At 36.7% G+C, this 14,348-nt stretch overlaps 2 protein-coding genes across 2 annotated transcripts; one reads left to right on the plus strand and one right to left on the minus strand.

Annotated features, from left to right (window-relative positions):
- Positions 1 to 5,897: 5,897 nt before the first annotated feature.
- LOC125186688 (patatin-like protein 3) lies at positions 5,898 to 7,864 on the plus strand. The gene is made up of 5 exons (XM_048083104.1): positions 5,898 to 5,984; positions 6,059 to 6,246; positions 6,699 to 6,882; positions 6,961 to 7,128; positions 7,227 to 7,864. Exons 1-5 carry the CDS (start codon positions 5,898 to 5,900, stop codon positions 7,752 to 7,754), a joined length of 1,155 nt encoding a protein of 384 aa, XP_047939061.1. The 3' UTR covers positions 7,755 to 7,864.
- A 1,191-nt stretch (positions 7,865 to 9,055) lies between these two features.
- Positions 9,056 to 14,163, minus strand: LOC125201616 (peptidyl-prolyl cis-trans isomerase CYP40-like). The gene is made up of 9 exons (XM_048099799.1): positions 13,815 to 14,163; positions 12,730 to 13,230; positions 12,470 to 12,557; positions 12,315 to 12,367; positions 11,832 to 11,936; positions 10,061 to 10,136; positions 9,600 to 9,637; positions 9,458 to 9,527; positions 9,056 to 9,360 (listed from the first exon to the last, which is right to left on the minus strand). The coding sequence occupies exons 1-8, from the start codon at positions 13,983 to 13,985 to the stop codon at positions 9,474 to 9,476; spliced, it is 1,086 nt and encodes a 361-aa protein (XP_047955756.1). The 5' UTR covers positions 13,986 to 14,163; the 3' UTR covers positions 9,056 to 9,360; positions 9,458 to 9,473.
- Positions 14,164 to 14,348: the final 185 nt, after the last annotated feature.

The raw sequence follows: 14,348 nt of genomic DNA on the forward strand, positions 1-14,348 counted from the left end.
GAATATTGTACTGATGTAATGCATATGACCTATATAATAATTGGTCCAGCGGTTGCATCCTTCAATTGTAGAGCAGGAAGCGTGAGTCGGTCCACGATTTTGCATGCCACCATTTTAACCCACTTCTTTCTTACACTCTTTTATAGTAGATGTCTTAGGACTTTGTTTTTTTGTTTTTTTTTTTTTTACTCTTTGTTACATTTTCTTTTCACTCATTTGTAGCCTCTTTTTTACAATCTTTTATAGATCTATTTTGATGTTGTTTTTATTTTTATTATTATTTTTACTCTTTGTTACATTTTTTTTTCACTCATTTGTAGCTCTCTTATGGCATTGTTTTCTTAAATTTGTAATTTTTTCTTGATATAGAATCATAGTACATAAAAAATATTTTGGATATAAATATGAGAAATAATTTTTTTGAATAATTATTTTTTATATATGATAAAGTTTTTAAAGCAAAAAATTAAAAACAAAGATTTTATTTTAAAAACGGAATAAAGAAAAGAAAATCAATCACTCAGATTTTGAAGTTCTATATTGTTGTTACACTTTATTGTATCCCGGAATCAAGAATCCTAGATCTGAAAAACACTAAGACGAACCTTCTCAAGTATGGCCGAAAGATATCATTCATGAGACTCTGAAAAGTTGCTAGTGCATTTGTGAGGCCAAATGGCATGACAATGAACTCACAATGGCCATCATGAGTTCTAAAAGTAGTTTTTGGTATGTCATCTTTCTCCATCTTAGTATGATGATAACCTGCCCTTAGGTCTATTTTTGAAAATATAGCAGCATCATGTAGTTCTTCCAGAAGCTCATCAATTCAAAGGAATAGGGTATTTATCCTTCACAGTGATTTTGTTCAACCTCCTGTAATCTACACACATCCTCCAAGAACCATCTTTTTTCTTTACTAACACAACCGGAGAGGAAAAGGACTAGTGCTAGGTTGGATAAAACCTTGCTTTAGAAGATCAAAAACAATTTTTTCAATGATGTTTTTCTAAGTGCAGTGTGTCTATAAGGCCTTGAGTTTCTTGGGGAAGCACCATTAGTGAGTACAATTTGGTGATTATGGGATCTCATAGGAGGAAGTGCCTTAGGTTCTGCAAAAACAGAATCCTGACACTTCAAAATTTTTTTGTATTTCGAAGGGAATTTCCATCTCAGATCCCCCCTCCATAGCTAGTAATTTTTTTGTGTGTGTTGCCAGATTCAATAAGAATATCCACAACTTTCTTTCTCACTTTTCCAATGATTCTCATAGTTCTAAATCCTTTAGAAACCGTTCCACTAATAGCATGAATAGAAATTAGTGGATTATCATTATCATCAGTGTGTTCTCATCAACACAATCAGTCTCACCCTCCATTATTTACCAAGCAACAACATTATCCAGTTCCAGAAGATATAGTTGTTTCCTATATGACTCCTCTCAAACTTCTCATTATAGCCATAGCACAAGCCTCTTGTTCTACGATCAACCATTTCTTCCTCAGCCAACAATCGCCTACTCTTGAAGGCAGGAACAGTAGGAGTAGGCAATAAGGGTGCGTTAGGCTCTTGTCTCCAAATTTCTTAGTAGGATTAGAATAAAACCCATCCCTTCCTGAATTAGACATCTCCTGAAGTTTAGCGAGAGCATACGCATGGACCAAAGTATGGGGCATAAAAGTTTCACCTTTGTTTCATCCTAGTGAAAAAAGTTTAAAGTTTACATGAATCATACAAAAAGTTTCATTCGTATTTCAGTTTAGTACATTCCGTTATTTTTGTTTAGCCGGCGTTAACTCTTTTATCTATGTAGCGCACAAACCATAAAACAGTGATGAGAAATTTTTTGTACCAATATGAAATAATGATAATACTTTTTGTACCAACGTGAAATAATTATGATACATTTTATACTTCACATAGACAAAGGGCTAACGTTGTTTAAACAAAAATAACAGAATGTACTAAACTACAACACGAATGAAACTTTTTATATGATTTATGTAAACTTTTGCACTAATATAAAACAAAGGTGAAATAATTTGTATAAGTTATGTATTCACCCCAATATTAAAAACTTAAGTTAAGATTAGTTAATTAAAATTTTCATACTCCCTCTGTCCCTAAAAATTTGTCACATATTTCCTTTTTCGTCCGTCCCTAAAAATTTGTCACCTTTCACTTTTACCATTTTTAGTAATGGACCCACATTCCACTAACTCATTCTCACTCACATTTTATTTTAAAACTAATATATAAAAGTAGGACCCACATGTCACCAACCTTTTCAACTCACTTTCTATTACATTTCTTAAAACTCGTGCCAGGTCAAATAGTGACGAATTTTGGGGGACGGAGGGAGTAATATTTTAGCTTTAATGATTTAAAGGCAAATAGAGTAAATTGTACTCCCTCCGTCCCATAAAAGTTGAGTCGTATTCATTTTTAGTTCGTCTCAACAAAGTTGAGTCATTTCTTTTTTTAACAAAAGACAAAACATCTAATCACTTTTTTTTATTCCATCATTTACTTTACTCTCTTATCTTTTCTACTTTTTTCATTTCTCCTATTTATTTAATATAAATTCTTAACCTCCGTGCCCAAAAGTTTTGTCTCAACTTTTATGGGACGGAGGGAGTATAGTATTTGGTATCCAAATGGGGAGAAGATTTGCGCTCAGAGGCGTCATCACTCGATAAGGAATAAGCAAACACTTATAGAGATTGGAGAGAATCTGTTGAAGAAGCCGGTTTCGAGGGTGGATGATAAGGATCTTGATTGTGTAGATCTATGTAATAACCCAAGAATTATGCCCAAAGTGTAGATCTAATAACAAAGCACAAAATAATAAAGATAGGGTGGATCTAGCCACAGAAACTAAATCCAAAATAGAGATCCATGGAAGATAAGAAATGAGAGAATGTGTATATGATGAGGAATAAGTTACAATCATAGGACCTTGACCAAAACAATGGAAACAACCCTAAGCAACTTTCATCAACTCTAATCACTCATAGGCTCCACTACTCAGTGAATACATCCCATTAATGCATACATATACTTGAATCAATCAGAAGAAAGAGACAAGCAACCTTCAGTGAAGGAATTTGGATACAATCCTCAAAGAGGAAACTCACTAAGGAGATAACTTTAATTCAATCAAAATCTTGAATGAAAAATGACATCAAAAGATATTTATACTAATGGTCCAAAATTCAAGAAAAAGGCCCACAAAATATAAGGGCTGCGTCATTTCACCCGGTCGGGTGAATTTCGTGGTGCAAAACACCCGGCTAGGTGTTCTTTCTGGAATCCGCAACATTTCACCCGGTCGGGTGGTTTTCAGGGTGAAAAACACCAGGCCGGGTGTTCCTTCTGGAGCTCCCTGCCTTTTCTACGCGGCTTAGGAAATCGGCCATAACTCTCTCCACCGGACTCCGATTGAGGCGTGCAAGGTACCCACACGAAGATCTTTCAAAGACGAAGACATTGGTGGAATTTTCAGAGGAATTGGACTTCATCGTGATAGGCTGATCACTGGTTGAATCCAGCTGTATGTAAAATCCTTGATGTACGGCTTCCATGATCGTATCAGTGGATTTGGAGATGGGCCGACCTGAGCTCGTTTGAGGAGAGGGCACTAAAGGAAACACTTTGGCTCGATCCTCCAAGTTGCTTGCCGATGAAAGGAAATTCCATCATTCCAATTGTGTTATTGTGTGATTTATATCAATCGTTTCTAGTCATCCATTAGAAACAAAATGTTAAACACATTTGGTGTTAGGTTTTGACTTTTGATATATAAAGTAAAGGATAATGGCAGAAGAGTAGAAGTTAGGAATAATATATGATAGGTGTTGCATTCTTCACACTTCAAATGAGCGTTACACCATTTCTATATTTGATGCATGGATCGGAAGAGTCCTGCAACATCTAGTTTTGACTCAGTCCTGCAACGAGTTGGAAACATGTCTCCCGTGTTTGTTTTTGCATTCCAAACCAGAGTTTCTATATATCGGGTTTGTTTCCCCGGCGGTTCGAGGCGGCAAGGAGTGATGGTGGCTGCTGTGGCTGATTCATGTTCGGCAGAGACGGGCGTTGATTTCTGGCTCCAAAGCCGTATCCGACTCCCGATGATGAGCTGTTTCTGGCGTTGATGGGTGGTGAAGCATCTTATTATTAACAATGTACATGTCTATTAGAGAAAACATATGGAGTACGTAACTTCTAATTAGGGAAAAAAATCAATCATATCTTCTAATTATCAATCTATTGATCTTGCGTGATATCTGTCGTGATTTAAAATTCTTTGATTTCTTTCCAACATGTACTAAGTACAATAGGAATATTGGTTTTACTTTATGTTATGGGGTATAGGGAAAATATAATTACTTCTAAATGTCTGATATTTTCTTATTTCGATGGACAAGTGGATCTCACATTTTACTAACTCACTGTATTCACAATTATTATAAAATTAATACGCCATCTGTCCCAATAGAAATGAAACGTTTTTCTTCTTAGATTATCCCAATAAAAATGAAACGTTTCTTAAAATGGAAACAACACTCTCTCTACTTTTTCTTCTCTATTAATTTACTCTCTCTTCATTAACTCACAAAACATCACTACATAAAATCCTGTGTCGGAAACCAAATATTGCATATTTATTGGGACGGAAGGAGTATATAAAAGAAGAGTTCACACATCACTAATATTTTACATCCACTTTTCTACACAAAATCAAACAAATTTGTAAAATTGCACTAGTCAAATTTGAACATCTATTGAGGACAGGATCGATTAGTGAAGAAATGGTTCTCCTCTCTTGGTTCAATATTTGGGGAGTACAATTTTAAAAGGCTTTAATTTTGTGGATTTTGCGTTAGTCGAACAAACTCGGATTCGGAAAGTGGAAACCATCAAAATCGAGTAGATAATACTAACATGTAATGTGAAAATTATTGCATTTTCTATATAAGAAAATTTTATTTAAAAAAGGCATACAGATTGCAACCTAGATAGAGATATAAAGTTCAAAAGACTTTAGAGATGGAATCAATTATATACTACTCCGTCCGTCCCACTTTAGGAGTCCCGGTTTATTACTTTTGGGTGTCCCACTATAGGAGTCCCGGTTGGAATATTCCATAATTGGTAATAGGCCCCACATTCCACTCACCTTTTTCCACTCACATTTTATTATAAAACTAATATAGAAAAGTAGGACCCACATTCCACTGTCTTTTTTCACCAACTTTCCTTTGTATTTCTTAAAACCCATGCCGAACTCAACCGAGACTCCTAAATTGGGACGGGGGGAGTACAATATAGCTAGAAATACTAGAAACTAAATTTGAAATCCAAAACCCAAATATGGCCGTGATGACATAAACTTGCAAATCTATATATGATATACTCCCCCCGTCCCATTAAATATGCAACATTTGTTTTTCGGCACGGTGCAGTGTTGTTTTGTGAGTTAATGGAGAAGAAAGTAAAAAAAAGAGAGAAGATAAAGTAGAGAGAGTATTGTTACCTTTTATAGAAACGTTTCATTTTTAATGAGACAGACCAAAAAGGAAAACGTTTCATTTCTAAGGGGGCAGAGGAAGTATATTGTAACACATGCATCGAATCACTAAAAATAGATTGGGAAAAAATTTATCCGCAAAGAATCACGAATATTTAGGTATGTAATCATCGATCGGTAGAGTGAAAAGATGATACACATACATTTATATGACCGTATGTATATACAGAATAGCTTACAACAATTATGATCACAAAAATTTACCAACATGGAGATGATGAAGTTTGTATTTGCATTAAATTATTTTGCAACTCTGCAATTGATCTTAGTATTTCCGGTGTCTAATGCTCAATCAAAAGGGAGAATGGCGACGGTGCTGAGCATAGATGGTGGCGGCATTAGAGGCATCATTCCGGGCACAATTCTGGGAAACCTCGAAGCCAAACTCCAGGTGATGATCAATAAGATATATGTTGTGTATTTTTCTTCTCATTGTTGATATTGTTGCAAGCATGATAATAAAAGGGACAGGAATTAGATGGCCCGGACGCAAGAATTGCTGATTATTTCGATGTGATTGCTGGAACGAGCACGGGCGGGTTGGTCGCCACCATGCTCACGACACCCGGTGCCAACAATCGCCCTCTCTATGCTGCCAAGGATATTGCCTCCTTCTACATACAAGAGTCCCCAAAAATCTTCCCGGAGAAAAAGTGAGGATAATACATCCGTCCTTTAAAAAAAATGACACGTTTTTTTATGCATGATTGATAAAGTAAGAGAGATAGAAAGAAAAAGTGATTTAAGTATTATTATTAGAGAATGAGTCACAACTTATTAGACTTAAAAAAGTTTCCTAAAAATAAAAAATGCATAATTTTAAAGGATGAACCAAAATGGAAATCATTACTAGCATTTTTAAAGGACGAAGGTAGTAGTACGTAAATCTCTAAATTCTACCATAAAAAAAGGTTATGCATGTGCATTAATCGAACCACATTTTGTGATTGAGATTGTGTTGAAACCCTTAGTCTTGTCTCACATCAATTTGATGATAATTATATACTGTCTATATTTTTGGATAACTATTCCCTTTTATAAGGACTTTTTAGAGTGTGAGTGGCTCATTTCTACATATTGGTTTCCCATATGGTGTGTATATCAGTCGAAACAATGTTGCGGCGTCATTTACGAAGTTGTTTGGAGGCCCAAAATATGACGGAAAGTATCTGAAATCTTTGGTTGAGGGAATATTAGGCAATCACACCATCAGCCAAACCCTAACTAATCTCGTCATTCCCTCATTTGATATCAAGCGTCTTCAGCCTGTTATCTTCTCCACCATAGATGTATGTAACATCTTTTTAATCATAAACTGCCTCTATTTTCCATCCAAAACTTAAAATGTTTTTACTTGGTAATGATAGGTGGATGGAAACCAAAATCTTCCAACCATAGTTCGACTGTCAGATGTGTGCCTCAGCACCTCGGCTGCTCCGACTTACTTACCACCGCACTATTTCGAGGCTAAAGACGCCAATGGAACGCTTCACACCTTTAATCTCATCGATGGAGGCGTAGCCGCCAATAACCCTGTGAGTGGCTAGGCCTAGTTTCTATTGCATTTATTTAAAATCATAACATAACATAACATATCATAACATAATGTATTGAATGGTTGGTGATGGGTTAGACCTTGACGGCATTAACACACATCTCGAAACAAATACTGCTGGGAAAAATGAAGGGGTTGGACATCGGACCAGCAGAGAGAAACAAGATGTTGGTTATGTCGTTGGGGGCGGGGGTAGCACAGAAGGAAGGAAAGTATAATGCTAAAGATGCGTCTAGTTGGGGGTCGCTCAGCTGGTTATTCAACAACGGAGCGACGCCCTTGATCGACATCTTCTCAGACGCTAGTGCAGATATGGTCGATTTTCATGTCTCCACCGTTTTCAAGTCATTTAGCAACTCCCAAAATTACCTGCGCATTCAGGAGGATAACTTGGCGGGAGATGCATCATCGGTTGATATTTCCACCACCAAGAATATGCAGACGCTAATGCAAGTTGGACAAGACCTGTTGAAGAAGACGGTTTCTAGTGTCGATTTGGAGACGGGCAGATCAGTTCCGGTGCAGGGCGGCCCCACCAATGAACAAGCCTTAGCGACCTTTGCAAAGATGCTTTCTGATGAAAGGAAGTTCCGACTAACTAAATGAACCATTCCTTCTAATATCTTATTTTTCTTTTTCAAGTATATAACTCAATAATTTCATGCATACACTTATATTTCATTTGTATAGTTAAGATAGGATCATCATCAAGTCAATGTAGGACAAGATTTAGAGATTTTAACATATACAAAGTTCTCTACATGCTCAAAAAAGATTTACACAATGCTAGCTAAAATTTCAACCTCATAACTGTCTATTTATCTATAGCTGTAGTTAACGTAACAATCTCAACCTTGATTCTAGTCTAACAATTTTCAAAGATCAATTTTTTGACAACTTAGTTTAACGCTTGTGGTAAATAGTTTTCTAATTCAACTCCCGCAAAATATTAACTGAAACAAATATCAGCTTATGCTGCAACCATACATATTTCAAATGGAAATACATATTAAAACGTTTATGATTACAAAGCTAAGTTCACGATGAGTGACGGGTCATTCAATCACTATTAGTCAGATGGAAGCATGCACTTAGATGCAAAAGCTTGATGGTGATAATGCAGAGCATCGAGTACGGTGATAGCAAAAAAGAAGGCGATATCAACGGCTTACTGATAGCCAAAAGTGAAGAAATGGAAAAAAGACATGGAAGATCTAAAATAGGCTTTAGAAGAAGCAATGCAGTCATGGGTAGATTCTCTGACCACTGGTCGATGAGCTCGGCAATATGCAGGAAGAGTTAAATGCTAGGAGAGACAGAGTTAGAACAGTAAATAGTGTTATGACTGAGTTTCAAGCTTAGCTGGGAACTGTGGATACATGCATGAAGTCAGCTAAGGATGCAGAGCAGAATATGCACATGCTGATCAATGAGAGAAAGAACAAGATATGCATATGATGCAGGAGGAAGAAACGGAAAAACTCAAAGCAAAGATAATTAGAAAACGAATGAGATTGCGACTGAAGAGGCGGACTCTTCAGATGATGGAACTCACAAGCAAAGAATCGCAAGCCTTTAGCACCTTAATAGCTCAAGCACTCCTCTACATTAGCAGCTCAGAGGTGGCGGATAAACTGATCCAGCTGAGTTAAGAAGAATACAGCTGGCGACGCAGCATCTATGGAGGAGGAACCTGCAGCAGAGACTTGGCATTCAGGAGCCTGCAAATCTTACATCCTCCCAACAGATTCCGCCAATGCAATAATAGAGGACAAATGACTTACAAGGAAACTTCCACGAACAACAGGCAGGAATTTTATAGAGCAAGAAATCCAATGAAACATAGACAGGATTATAAAGAAAGGCTGAAACCACCAACAGGAGTTATTATATGGAATCCACACCAGGAACCCCAAAAACTACCATAGCTTTCAAGTAAAGAAGGATTTAAAGTTTTTCAGGATAAAGACTTCCATTATACGAAGGTTAACGAAGTACTTTAAATGAACCACAACGTAAAGAATGGTGTAATCTCTCCTCTCTTCAAAAATATTCCTTTTCTTAGAAGTCTTTTTTGCTTCCATGATTATACTGCTATGTACCACAACTATGCCAAAATTTCAGTTCATAATGCAGTCTTGATTTCCACTCAAAGAAACAGCATCTACAGCATGACCAAGGAATTAAACTCATTCTTCAAGTCACCAATAACCTGCAATAGGTTTAAAACAGATGGCAAACATCTCTCAGTTATGATAACATACAGGATGGAAGAGAGCAAGAAAAATTAAACAAAAGAGCACACTTACAAGTGAAAATTCCCATTTACTGAAATATTTTCGAGAAAGCTTTTTTCTCTAGGTCAACTCTATCAGCAATCTGTGAATATCTTAACCATTAAACTTATTGAATAGATGTGATTACTTCATACAAGACTGGAATGTCACTTACCTTCTTCTTCGCAATAGCAAGCTCTTTCTTTATGCAACCTTAAAAAGGAAAAGGAAACTTATAGTTAATTGGAAGTAATCGCAATGGCACAAATGATTCACTATAAAAGCATTAAAGTTTTGTTGAATATTTGTTCTACGGTTAGCTAACCCCACAAAGGGAAACAAAAAAGACATAGAGCTGTGGAATACATATTTGGCAGCCATTACTTTATGGTTAAGAATATTTACACAAAAAATTACATTAGCATTTATGAAGTTTGTTGTGTTTTTTTAAAGACAATGGATAATGGAAATGGTTTACAATTATTTCCTTGGCATGGTGACTTGAACCCCAGACCTATTGGCTGAGGGAAAGCATCTTATCCATTAAGTTGTTAAATACACAATTTGAATGCTAAAAGTTATCCAACAGTACTGAAAAGCAGAAAGTATTGTTCCACAAAAAGAGGATTTCCTTACCATCATTTGGTTCCAATTCTAATGCTTTTTGATAACTTTCAACAGCTGCATCAATGTTGTTCAGTGACATATATACCTGAAAGATAATTGAAAACAGCAATTTGATAGAGTGAAGGTTTGAGGAAAAGAAAATCACTGAATTAAAGGGAACGAAAATGCCCTAAACAAGGGCCACATAGTTGATAAATCACACACTGCACAAGTCCTATGCCGCAAATAATCTTTGGAAAACATAACCCTAAACTAGCGTGGAAACGCAATTAACAGTCCTAGTCCCACAGGTCCATGCAAAACCCTTAACCCCATAACCTAAAGCCTGCTTCCCCGTCCGAACAGCCTTGACCAAAAGGCTGAACTTCAGAAACTGACCTCTCATATCGACCAACTCCACCCAGGAACTATCAACTACCTAGAATCCTAACCACTATACTTACACCTAACACATACTGGTTCCATGCTTAAGGGAGGTTCCCATGCAAACTCAGCTTCCGCCCTGCCTACACTTAAGAGTGAAGAGGGAAGATATAGCAAGTGATGTGAAAAATTGTCCGTTGATGGTGAACGGAACATGTCCCTGAGGGGCTAGTCTACTTGAAATATTTGACGACGTCCGCTTAATTAGATGTTGTAGCAGAGTTATTAACAACGGAAAAGTTCACACACACACACATGGATCTATGTGTGGGTTGATGGAAATTAAATCAATATTGAAGTTTTTAAAGTAGGACTTTGAAGTTAATGGTACATTGCCTCTATTGCGTTATTGATGTTTTTTACCCTTTATGCAAAAATGCTTAGTAGTTGTGCTTGAGTGCGGTTTGCAAGGTGGACACATGTTGTGAGCCTACATGTCATCGTACTTAATTGTTCATACTGGGGGGGCATGCTATGTGGATACACATTTGTATGTCTATTTGTTTGCATGTGTATGTGTGTTCATTGTGTGTGTGTGTGTTCAGTGTGTGTGCATTCAGAGTGTGTGTGTTCAGTGTGTGTGTGTATGTGCAGAAGTTTTAAGGTTCTGCAGTAGTTTAGCTCCCCTCAAACTAGGTATATGAATAATTGTTCATTGTGATTTTTAGAATTGTCTTTGTGAATTTTGATGTAAGAACTTGGATCAATTAGTGAATTGTAATGTATGAACTTGGATTTGGATGATTGATCTCTGTGGTTGAATGTTGTGTAATTTGTGTTTGACTGTTCTTTGTGGGTTCATTATGCATCATATATTATCCACATGATTAAGAGTTTAGCACTAGACAGATTTTTAAAGGGTTATCGGTTAACCAACAGCTTGGTTCATCATTAACTAGACACATATTTTAAACGATTATTCGGTTAACCGAATAGTCGGATCACAGGTTTGGTCCACTGGTTTAGTTACGGTTCTTCAAGAGGGCTGCTATTCGGATAGGTTAACTGAATGATTCGGTCCAAAATTCTATGCACCTCGAATACACATTCAGCCCCTCTTAGCACAGTCAGTATCATAATTATGCATCAATGGGACATAAAAGACTTGATTCATTGGTGGCAACTTCAGAAGATGTGGACATGAAAAATGGTGGCACATTTAAAATTACAACAACGAGAATAATTATTCAACATGTAAGCTGCTAAATTTAACTATATACTACAAGAATGCACTTTGTGTACTACCACTATACATACTCATTACTCATTTTGATGGTGTAAAACCTTGTATTTTTTAGTTCAGAAATAGGAGCACAGATAGCTAGTACTTTCACAGATAATCAACAAGACGACCAACCTGGCCTTGACGGTAAAAAGCTTTTGCATAGTCTTTTGTTTCACGAATTGCGTATTCTACATCTAGCAATGCCCCATCAAGATCACCTAACTTCATCTTACACATCTGAAGCATGACAAGGGAAACATGAATAACAACGCGGTAATAAATGACTCGGATCAATCTAAATAAACTAATGCTCCAAGATTGTTATGTATGACATATACCTTTAAAGGAAAACAGTGGAGAAACTTAATAATTTATAAAATGGAGCCAACCTTTGATGTAATAAAACTAATATAACAGAAAAGTGTGAGCATTTTTTTCCGTTTAGTGGGCTGGGGAGGACTGGTGTTGGAGCATGAGTATTGTACTTAGTCCATGTAAATAATATAGTTACTGTTAACAGATGACAGGGTTGTATCTATTCGGTCTGGGATCCATCAGTTAGGTAAACGGTTTTGCAAAGAATCTGATAAACACACAGTAAGCCAAAAACCTTACAGAGCTGTTTGTAAGTATTTGCGACTTTATCTTCCTTAGTTGTTCACTCTGCTCTGTACAGACATGCAATAAGATACTATAAGAATGTTAATATTACACCATTTTCAAGCATTGCCTACTTTTAAGATTAGTATAGATAATAAGAGTAACATAACCTTGATCAAGATCTGGCATCTCCCAGCACAAATCCTGATATTTGATGGCCTTACGATACTTTCTTATAGCCATCTTGTAGTTTTTTTTCTGCATAATGCAAAGAGTGTATCATCAGAAATGTCAGTAAAAAATGGATTAGCATACATTCTAGGTAATCTGCTCTAACCCTAAAACTGGTTAGAAGAGCACAACAAGACATTCGAGCAAAGCTTCAAGAAGCCCATGTATAAGAATTTAGTTGTGTAATAAAATAAGATACCTTATAATGCTCATTCCCAATGACTTTGATAGATTCTATTGCAGAAAGTACCCATGAGTAACTGTCAGGTTTAGCATCAAGGTCCATCGGTGAATCAGGGTATAAATCACCATCTTTAAAGAAATCAATTGTCCCATCATCCTCTCCCTCTGGAATTTCTCCACAGTCGATAATCACAACATCAGCAGTTGAGCAGTAATCATCCGCTACTGCTTGATACTCTACTGCACGTAGCACTCCAAATCCTTTTATCAACTTACCGAAGACAACACACTTCCCATCTAGATGTGGGGCCTGGGTTGTTAGAATTGAAAATTGTGACCCATTGGTATTTGGACCATTATTGGCCATTGATAGCATCCCTTTCCTTGTGTGTTTTAGCTCAAAATTTTCATCATCAAACGTCGCTCCGTAAATGGATTCACCAACCGAGCCATTTTCGTCAGAAATTGCACCCCCTTGCACCATAAAACCTCTGATAATACTACTGAAGCGTGAACCCTGTATCAGACGCATTGCTCAGGTTGTGAAGCATGAAGGGAACAAAAGTCCATTGGAAATTTTGAACTTCGATTTCTTCTTATACATTTATCAGAATACTGGAGGAACCATTATTCAATCTTATAACCATGACTAGAAAGACCAACTAAATGTGGCAAAATCACAAAATGATTTGCTAAAAGACATAGAGATCACTTTTATACTTAGGTTTTCAACTGTTCCACCCATCAACACAAATAAAATAACACACTGAAAGCTTTAATTCGTAGGTAGAATGTTGAAGATATATCGAATATACAAAATGCAATATGATTAAAGTGTATAATGTCGAACATACAAATTGAGATTAGATAATGTATTTCAGTAGATATGGTCAACACCTTACGACAAATCAGTCCAACAATTTCAGAAGAAAACAAAACTACACCAGAAAATCAAACAAACGAGTAAGCCAAACAATAAACCCTCACAAAACTGAAATCCGAAAAGGTAGCCATCAAAGTTGATGCCGCACAAATAAAAGGAAACACAAAATGAAGGCAGTGAAAATGTATTTAAAATTGTGGCTTATTAAGTGAGAAAACCTTGTAGTGGAGAGGAACGCCGGTGACGGAGGCAAGGCCTCTCTCTCCAGTGCAGAGAGCTCTGAAATTCTCGGCGGTTATTGGCACGACGTCCTTGTACAACTCGACCACCATTCTGCCCTCCAGTTCGCCGGCGATGCTGATATCCAAGAAGCAGCGTGGATTCACCATCTCCGAAAGAGATTTAGCGCGTGGGAATGGTCGATTTGAAAATGAAATTGAGATGTGCAATGGAATGGAGCATGGGCTGGGCGTGGGAGTAACCGTCTTGCATATACATATACATATACATATAGAGACAGCTATGCGAATGAATATGCTGCGTGCAGCAATAAATGCATAGCTATAAAACCAAATTTGTATTTTCAACTCTGCTTCAAATAAAATCCGTAGTAATTTGGCAAAGAGCAGAGATTCTCTTTTCGGAAAACTTACTCATTAATGCACACCCAATACAATATTAGTATTAAATGATCTTGCACCCGGGTTTCTCTTTTTTCATTTTTATTGTTTTTAGATTCAAAACCCAACTTC

This window comes from Salvia hispanica, chromosome 1, assembly GCF_023119035.1.
Source record: "Salvia hispanica cultivar TCC Black 2014 chromosome 1, UniMelb_Shisp_WGS_1.0, whole genome shotgun sequence".
In the NCBI taxonomy this organism is placed as follows: Eukaryota; Viridiplantae; Streptophyta; class Magnoliopsida; order Lamiales; family Lamiaceae; genus Salvia; species Salvia hispanica.